Source organism: Sceloporus undulatus, chromosome 11 (assembly GCF_019175285.1).
Source record: "Sceloporus undulatus isolate JIND9_A2432 ecotype Alabama chromosome 11, SceUnd_v1.1, whole genome shotgun sequence".
NCBI lineage: Eukaryota > Metazoa > Chordata > Lepidosauria > Squamata > Phrynosomatidae > Sceloporus > Sceloporus undulatus.
Window position 1 is genome coordinate 5,894,352 of NC_056532.1, and position 9,525 is coordinate 5,903,876.

General features: G+C 53.6%; 1 protein-coding gene across 1 annotated transcript; it reads left to right on the forward strand.

Annotated features, from left to right (window-relative positions):
• Positions 1–119: 119 nt before the first annotated feature.
• OVCA2 (OVCA2 serine hydrolase domain containing) lies at positions 120–1,653 on the forward strand. Its single transcript, XM_042442727.1, has 2 exons — positions 120–491; positions 810–1,653. The coding sequence occupies exons 1-2, from the start codon at positions 317–319 to the stop codon at positions 1,334–1,336; spliced, it is 702 nt and encodes a 233-aa protein (XP_042298661.1). The 5' UTR covers positions 120–316; the 3' UTR covers positions 1,337–1,653.
• The last annotated feature ends 7,872 nt before the right edge of the window (positions 1,654–9,525 follow it).

Consider the following 9,525-nt stretch of genomic DNA (forward strand, 5'->3'; position numbering starts at 1 on the left):
TGGTATCATCTCTGTTTTGTGTTTTTGGGGTGCTTTTGCACTTAGGGATGCCTCAGTTGGAGAAGCAGGGTTGTTGTCCCTGAATATTTAACCCTTCAAAGAGATCATTTAAAGAGGGAGGGAGGCAGCAAATGAGGAAGAGCAACAGGCTTCAACGCTTTCATTTTGTTTATTTTATGCACACAGTTTTGTTAGGGAGGCTTTGGAGGAGTAGAGCCCAGGGAGGGGCGCTTCCGGCCTCCTGACCATAGAGTCGCGTGGAAGGAACGCACGGCTTGGGACCTGGCTTCCGGTTTGCGGTCTGCTCGTTGGCAGCATGGCGGGCGGCGAGGGAGCGGGGCTGCGGCTGCTCTGTCTCCATGGTTACCGCCAGGACGCCGCCAGCTTCAGGGCGCGCACCGGCTCCTTGAGGAAGGCCCTCCACGGGCGCGCGCAGCTGGTGGCCGTGGACGCGCCTCACCCGGTCCTCCTCGCTCGGCCCCCCCGGGCAGGTGAAGGGAAGGAGGGGGCCTCTGAGCATGTGCAGAGTGGGACTGTGATGTATTGACTGCCCTGGCTCCCTCCTGCAGAGCCCTGGGGTTTGCAAGACTACAGATCCCAGGACTCCTTGGGATCCAGCCTTAGCACTTATAATGGGGGCTGCTGCATGTATTACTAGTATAGAGATGCATCCTCTCTCAATGCTTTTGGCTCCCAGAATGTCCTGGCCCTGCTGCCTAAGTGCCTGGGGATTCTGGGAGCTGTAGTCCAAGGAAATGAAGTGCCTCCCCTGCCTTGAGACTGACCGCTTTTATTCCTCTCTCTTTCAGGAGCAGCGCCTAGTTCTGACCCTCCGGAGGAGGAGGAGGAGAAGGAAGCCAATGGCCGTGGCTGGTGGTTCTCCCGCCCGGAGGAGGGCACCTTCAGCGCCCTGGATGAGTCCCCGTCCTGCGGAGGCCTGGAGGAGTCCCTGGGGGCCGTGGCCCAGGCCTTTGCGGAGCAGGGCCCCTTTGACGGCCTGCTGGGCTTCAGCCAAGGGGCTGCGCTGGTGGGACTGCTCTGCGCCCTGAGGCACCGCGGGGACCAACGCTTCCCCTTCGCCTTCGCCATCCTGGTGGCCGGGTTCAAGAGCCAAGCCCAGCCCCACCGCGGCTACTACCAGGGGGAGCCCATCGCAGTGCCCAGCCTGCATGTCCTGGGGGAGACGGACCGCGTCATCCCGGCCCAGATGAGCAGAGAGCTGGCCGGACACTTCGTGGAGCCCCAGGTCCTCTCCCACCCGGGGGGCCACTTCGTCCCGGCCTCCGCCCCCCAAAAGAAGGTCTACCTGGAGTTCCTCAGCCGGTTTGAGAAGTAACAAAGTGGAAGAAGCACAAGAAGAGGAAGGCCACCAACCCCTTGGAGATATTCTGGCCTTGGGAGAACCTTCTGCACCCTTTGGCCACGTTTGGAGGAAGCAGAGCAGCCAGAATCTGACCTGGACGTTGGAGGAACATTCAGCAGTTGACCCTCTCTCCCTTGCTTTGCCCTGAAGTCTCTGGGAGAGCCATGGGAGACTCCTGGGGTCTGAGAGACAAAGACTCAGTGTGGTTTATAAGGTCTTTTCTTGGCCTGTGCCTGTATTCCTGTTGCAATGTCTTAACACAGAACTGATTGAAACCACTGTCAGGCTTTTCACTGGCTCCTTCTTGTTTTCTTTCCGCACTGGGATGTTCAAGCCTGAATCCAGACTGCGTTTGTCCACCTGGCCTTCTGTTCTCTCCTCTGACCCTCAGCCGTGCTTCTTCAGAGGGGTCTCAGGCAGAGACACAAGGGTCTTAGTATCCCTTCCTCTGCGCCTTTTTAAACCAGAGGTGCTCAGGATTTAACTACTGACCTGTAGCAAAGTGGCCAAAGGCATCTGAGAAAGTACACTGGAGTCTAGGAAAGCTCATGCTGCCAACTTCTTCAGTTACTCTCAAAGGGGCTACAAGGGCTCCACAGACTGACTCTTTAGCTTACAGTTGGCCTTCCACATTGTTTTTACTTTTGCAGATTTGGTTAATATGCTCACTCTAGGTATTTCTAGTTCCTCCAGTGTAGCTCTGTAGTCCATGTCTGCCAGAGGTTGCGCTGGAGGGGCTACTAGGGGTTCCTAGAGAACACTTCTCCAGGCATTTGTAAGCCTAGCGCAATTCTGTGGTCAACCTCTGGCAGATGTCAGCCATAGAGTTGCACTGGAGGATCTTCAGATTCCTGCTAAAGAGTTAGTGTGTTTTTATTTGTGTTTTCTTCCACTTTCACGGGGGTCCTGCACCCCTAATGCCGTTCATAAAATACAAACATATCTACATGCGTGCGTGTGCGTATAGCACACCCCATTGCTCCACCTTTCTCTGCCATGGCTCCATCCTGGGATGTGTAGTTTGGTGAGAGCCCTGGTGCTATGTGGTCCAGGGGAGTAGACTAGCTTGAGAACCTTGTTTACAATTTATGGCAATTCACCTTAGAGAGCCAGTGTGGTGTACTGTTTTCGATGCTGGATGACTGGAGAACAGGGTTCAAATCCTGAGTCAACCATAGAACCTGCTGGCTCATCTTGGGCAAGTCACACTCTGTCAGCTTCAGAGGATGGCAGTGGCAGCCCCGCTCTGAAGAAAATAGCCAGGAAACCCTCCTGATTGGTTTGCCTTGGGGCCTCCATAAGTTGGAAATGATTAGAAGGCAGTCTGAATTCCTTGGTGAAGTATAGGGTGCCATGAGAGAGCCATGGCAGTGACCAGGAACCGAGTGACCAAAAGGGGATGCCAGTGGAGGACCCCTTTGCCCTCCTCTCCAGGAAAGGCCTCCCTGCCCAAAGTGCTCCTTCCTTCCTTCCTTCCTTCGGGACCAGTGGCAGAGCCGGCCCATGCAGGAGCCCTTCTGCAATGCAAAGCCCATCAGAGGGAGAGAGCAAAGGCGATGCCATGCTTAGCTACCTGCCAATGTCCCCCCAATTTCCCTGGAGTGGTCAGCATTTTGGCTCCTCAAAGGCAGGACTTTTGCTTGGAGGAAGTGAGTCCATCTGTCACAGGGGGTGCTTTGGTTGTGAGTTCCTGCATGGCAGAGGTGGGTTGCACTGGGTGGACCTTGGGGGCTCTCTTCTAACTTTAGGGGCCTATGTATCCCTGGACCCCTTGACTAGATGGCCTTTGAGGGATCCCTTCCAATTCTTGGGTCCTATATACAGTATCCCTGCATGGGAAAGGTGGGTTGGACTGGCCTTTGAGGGTTCCCTTCCAACTCCAGGATTCTGTCTTTTCCTTCCTGTTCATGGACTACAACTCCCATCAGCCCCCAGCATAGAGTGGGTTGAATTAGGGATAGAGTGAGGATTTGAATGAAATGCTTTTTGGAAAACTGTTTCTCAAATGATGGGAAACTTGTGGTCATGAGGCCTAGCGGTCATGTCTGTCAAGAGGGCCCTGGCCTTATTGGGATCCTCAGTTGGACATGGCCCAGCAATGGGTGCAATGGGGCAGGGACTACATTTGATCCTGCTGCTTTAGTAGAACTACAACTCCCAAGAAAGAATGGGCAAAAGCCGTGAGGAGGAGGAGGAGAGCCATGGCTGCTGCCCTCTTCAAAGGCCCCAGGAAGCCAAAAGGCAACCATTTTGTGAGGGGAACTGGGCAGCTGTCACTGACAAGCCCTTTCCCCGTTTTTTTTTTTCAAAGGCTCTGACAGGCAGGAGAGGCAGCCAATGGGAAACTCAAGGGGGCGGGGCAGGAGAAAAAGGCGGGCTCTTTCGAGGGAGAAAATGGCGCAGGCGCAGTTGTGGGAAACTACAGGCTGGTTCGGGAAATAAGGCAGCACTGCTTTCCCGCCCTTTTTCCTGTGTGGGTGTTACCGCGTGACGGGCGGCCGCCAGGGCCAATAGAAGTCGCGAATGGAGAGGGGGGCGGGCAGTATAAAAAGGGTGGTTTCTGAGGTAAAAAGAGATGTCAGTACTGTATAGGTTAATAAAATTACTGTATATATATATATACTATATATATATATATATATATATATATATATATATAATTAACCTACATATATATATATATACACACACACACACATATATATATATATATATATATACACACACACACACACACACACACACATATATACACACACACATACATACTGTATACACAACATCGCGGATGAGAGAAAATGGGGGCTTGGAGGGAATGAGGCCTTTTGCCCCTTGGAAAAGGCAGCCCTTGGAGAGAGAGAGGCAGGGAGTGAGGGCAACTGCCACGGCGCAGTGCTCCGGAGTCCTGAGATTTGCAGTTTTGCGAGGGAGGCACCAGACCTCTTTGGCAAAGGAGACCAAATTTCTGGCAAAACTACAAATCCCAGAATCCCGTGGCACGGGGCCAGGGCAGTTAAAGCGGTGTGAAACCGCATTATTATTATTGTGTAGACGCACTGTGGATCCCAGTTGGGCGCCCTCACAGAGCTTCCAACGGGCGGCTTTTTACTTTGTGTTTATTTTGTTTAAAGTAGATTTAAACTGGAAAAAAAGATGATCAGACATTGTTTCGCCAGACCAGAAACAACAACGCGAAGACAAAGCGGAGGAGGAGGAGGCAAAAGGGACAGAAACACAGCTTCTGACTTTGGGAACATCCCGAAAGTAAAAAGCTGCCCATTGATCCCATTTTGACTGCCATGGTTCCCTCCTGCAGAAAGCTGGGCTGTGTGTGGTTTGGTGAGAGCCCTGCAGCCCAGCCTCTGGAGCCTCTGCCTGGGCTCCTGTGGGCCAAGCGTTGCCACTCTCACTCCCTCCTGGGCTGCTGTGCGTCCCCCGCCTTTTGCTCCTCTTACTCATCCATGATGAGTAAGGCCTCCTGGGGTCCAGGGAGGGCAGTGCAACTATGGCTATCACAGCCAGAGCCAGAGAGATGCATCCCAAACCCTCTTGGCTTGGGATCATGGGGCCCAGTGGGCCTTCACTGGTCCCACTGGTCCTGTAAAGGGGGACCATGGCTTCTTCTTCCTCCTCCTCCTCCTCCTCTGTTTTCCCCTTCTAGTTCTCTACTCGTCATCCCCTCTGAGTCACTCTCCTCCTTGTTTTCCATGGAGGCTTTCCATGGAAACCCACATTGGCTGGCAGTCCCTGCAAGCACCGCCAACCCATCATTGGGCAAGGCCCCTAGCTGAGATTCGCACTCAGCGCCTGGGCCACAAAGACCCCACCAAGAGGAAGAGGTGGAGGACTGTGGTGGGCAATGAAAGGCAGAGATGCCAAGTGGCACCAGCTATGGGGTGATGGGAGCTGGAGGCTGAAATGCCAGGGGTCAGGGTGAGTGAGGCCCACTCCTCCTGGGGGTCACTGGCCTTGGACCAGGACTCTGGGGACCCTGATCAAGGCACACTCCAGGGGCTCCTAGGGACCTTCTGCCCCACTGGGCCCCCCTTTGAAGGCTTCCCAGGGAAGGTCCATCTATCTTCCCAGCCAGACTCAGAGCCGGGGGGGGGCAGACGCGTCCTCCTTTTCCAGGACACGTCCTACACTCCCGCCTCCTCTCCAGGAGGAATTCCAAAGGGTCCTCCATTCAGGATTACCAAGCATCCTCCATTCCCAGGACGCGTCTTTTAATCCTTCTCTCCTGGAAGAATTCCCAAAGATCCTCTCGTGGCCAGGCATGTCCTCCTTTTCCAGGACACGTCCTCCTTTTCCACCTCCTATGGAGGAGGCATTCCAAAACGTACGCCATTTTGAGCCTCTATTTTACCTTTTCCTTTCTGTGGGTGTTTTTAGCACATTGTTTGGCAGTTCCCTCCATAGAATTTCTGTTGAACGACCTTCATTTTTAGGGGGCTTGTCCTCCTTTGAGGCTGAGGGCGGGGGATTCTGGGCATTGCAGTCTCCACTGTGACATTCCAAGGAAAGGAATGGAAGGGGGGGCGCTGCTGGTCTTCATAACAGAAGAGAGCGGGGCTGAGTGGGGTCCATCTGCGGCCCCTGAGCATGTGCAGAGTTTCCTCCTCCTCCAGCCCCTTTGGGTGGGGTTCTTCTGGCCAGAGTTGCGCAAGAAGCCGAGGGAGGGACTTTGGGAGGAGGAGGAGGAGGACTTGGGGGAAGGCTGTGGCCGGAGTGGCTGCGAGTTCGAGACCCACCGAAGCGTCCTGGGTCGGTGGGGGAACAGAAGCCCCCCCTCTGGAGAAGGGGCTCAGGTGGGTCCCAAGGAGGGCCTGGGTCTCTCATTCTGCCCCCTTCCCAGAGATGCCAAAAGGGGGCTGGGGGGCTTGGCTTAGGACCCCTTCCCTGGAAAGAGGGTCCTTCTCTTTTCTGGACTCCTCTTCCAACCCCCCTCCCCCCAATCCTGGGACCCTCTTGCAAGAAAAGCGACCCCCCTCTTAAACTGGGGGGGGCTGCCCAAAGGAGAGGGGCGAAATGGGAAGTAGACTCTTAGTTCAACTGGGAGGACTGGTGGGGAGTGGTTTGGGAAAGCTGGCTTTATGAACTGTTTGGGGACTTAGGGATCCCAAAAAAGTAACTTTTGCAAGCTCAGAGGACCCTGTAAGGCTGTAGGAAGTGACAGGGCCCCTCTCCTTTTTCACTCCCCATTTTGTCTCCACAACAACCCTGCCAGGTCGGCTAGGCTTAGAGACGCTGCTCCACCTGCTAACCTTCTCTCTCTTTCTCTCTAAACTTACCAGGAGATCGTACTTCTGAGCCATGTACAGAGTGCTTAGCAAAGCAAGATGGTGGGGGAACCTGTCAAAGGTTGGCGCTTTGTTGTTGTTGTTGTTGTGTGCCTTGTAGGTTGTTTCCAATTCATGGCAACCCTAAGGTGGAACTATCATGGAGCTCTTTTGGCAAGATCTGAGGTCGAGAGAGTGTGACTTACCCAAGTGTTCATCTTTGCGCACCCTTTGTGTTGCTTGCCTTCAATTTGTTTCTGACTTATGGCGACCCTAGGCAAGGTTTGTTCAGAAGGGCTTTGCTTTGCCGTCCTCTGAGGCTGAGAGAGTGTGACTCATTGCCCAAGGTCACCCAGTGGGTTTCCATGGCCGAGCCAGGATTCGAAACCCGGTCTCCCAGTGTCAAGTGCTCAAAGCCAGCCCTTCCCCACTGACCCTTGCTAGGGATTGAGTTATGGGGAGGTTTTGTTTGGGGCAGAGGCAAAAGATGGGTGCCTGGCAAGAGTTACTTTCCCCAAAGTTACTCCTCCCTCTCTACCCTCCTCTTGGTTCTGCCCCAAAGATATTTCTCCCCTTCGGCCTATTTTGGGGTGGGCAGCCTGGCAATGTGGAGGGGGGCATTTCCCACACAACTGACCCAGGCATTTGGTTGGCTGGAGCACTAGACCTCCCAGGGCAGAGGGAACTTGGCCCCAGGAAAAGCAGCAGTCTAGCAGAAGGGTGACTGTGAAAGAGGGCAGAGGGAGGAAGACCAGCAGCCTAGATGGGTGAGGGTCCTGCTCTGCCCGGTTGGCCACATGTGCTGTGCAATTGCACCCACCAAAAAAGACACAGTTCCCCTTCCTCAAGTGTAAACCCCTGGCACGGGTTCAAGTGGGTGACTGAGCCGCTCTGGCAGTTCCTGTCCTGGGAACGGCGTGTTCCTTGCGCTGGACGGCCTTCCAGAGAATCAGCGCCGCTTCTGCGGCTGGCACATTCCAGGACGGCAAAATGGATTCCATATGTGGCTCCACTGGCAGCCCCTGCCTGTGTCTGTGTGTGTGAGAGAGAGACACAAAAACACAGAAAACAGTGAGTGGGAGTTTGCTCTTCCTCCTGGCACAGCCTCTGAAGGCATCCTCTCACCTGGGCATGGCCTCTGACCTCTTGACCATCGCCTAATGCCCAGCTGGCCGGCTCCTGCTTTCCCTGCACAACGGCCCTGCAGGATGGCCAGTCCTGGACGTGGGTTCTGCTCTTCTTGGCACATGGCGGGCAGAGACCTGGGTCTCTCTTTCTCCAGCCCTGGCTGGAGTCTTGAACCCTTAAGACTGACTGTTACGTGGCATATGCGTCCAGCACCAAGGGCAGGATGGACTGGCAAGGGTCCAGCCCAGCTGGTTTCAGGGTGGAGTACAGTTTCCAAACACACATGCATTCGCACCGGGAGCAGGAGCTGTGCTTGGAAAAGTTACTTTCTGGACTGCAGTTCTCACAATCCACACACACATAGCCTCAGCTTGGACATTAACGTCTTCAGAGTCTGGCGAGGAGCATGTTTTTGCACAAACAGATATGCTGCAATGAATCATGAAAATGGCTGCATTTAGATTTTACTATGAGGCAGAGATGATTTGAGTGTTGGATTAGGACCCCAGAGTCCAGAGTTCGAATCCCTGCTCAGTCATGAAACCAACTAGGTAGAGCACACTCTCTCAGCCCCGGAGGATGGCAATAACAAACCTCTTCTGAAGAAATTTGCCAAGAGAACCCCATGATGTAGGATAGTTGGAAATCAGTTGAAAGCATGCAACAACAACTTGGGGGTGCCATTTGCCCCCTTCCTCAGGCAGCAAAATCTCCTGGGCGGCCCCATTGTTGTTGGGGGAGAGGAAGGGATTTAGGTTTACTTTTGGGGGGGATTCCCTTCTTCTCAGATCCGATCCATCAAGGGACAGAGTGAAGGCGCAACCAGAGCCCTACATTGCAGGCTTCCCTGATGGATGCAACCCTCCCTGTGTCCGGTTTGGACTCACTTCCGGCCCGGGCAGCTGCAGTGCCCCCTTTCCAACCCTCCCCAAACAGTAAGAGTTTATGTGCAGTGGCTGCTGGGATCTGCACATAGTCTCCTCCTGTCCGGGGAGGCCAAGCAGTCCTGACCGATCCCACCTGGAAGAGCCGTGACTCTCCTTTGGAGGAGGAACAGCCACGGAGGAGGATCTTCTCTTAAGATAGACTGCGCTTGCTGGGGTCTGCTCTACCCTGAGGAGGACAACAACCTTCCGAGGATGGCCTCCAAAGAAACAGCTTGTGAATGGAGCCAGCCAGAAAGTCATCAGGATGTGAGTATAAATGGGAAGAGAGCAGCTGGTGGTCCAAGGAGCTTTGTGTTTGAATAAAACAGCATTTGGAGACCAGTCTCTTCTGGCAGCTTTATCCAGATAATTTTAAGATTGGATTTAATGCTGTTTTCATGTGCAGTTTTGTATCTTTTTCATTGCACTGTTTCGATTTGTTACCCGCTTTGTGTCCCAGTTTCAGGGGGGAAAGAGGGCTGAGATGTTTGTTCAGCTACTTAGTTAACCAAACTAAATACGGAAATGGTTGTTGTAGTTGTTTGTCTTCAAGTCATTTCTGACTTGATGGTGACCCAAAGGTGATGCTATTATGGTGTTTTCTGTTTAGAAGGAGTTTGCCCTTGCCATCCTCTGAAAGAGTGTGACTCTCCATATTCATTGGCTTGTGATGAACAGAGGTGCCCAGCGAGTGGCAAAGAGGCATCTGCTGCCACTCAGGCCTTGGGAATGGAAAGTTTGCATCTGTGCATCTCACCCCTCCATGAATGGGGCTCTTTTTTACGGAGTGGTCCTAGTGGTTATCTCCCCAAAGTATGTGTGGCCTGGA

Excerpts from the sequence above, each read along its gene's own strand:
- OVCA2 (XM_042442727.1), top strand. The coding sequence starts at position 317 with ATGGCGGGCGGCGAGGGAGCGGGGCTGCGGCTGCTCTGTCTCCATGGT. Across the intron at positions 492-809 it reads CGCTCGGCCCCCCCGGGCAG|GAGCAGCGCCTAGTTCTGAC; the intron begins GTGAAGGGAAGG and ends TCTCTCTTTCAG.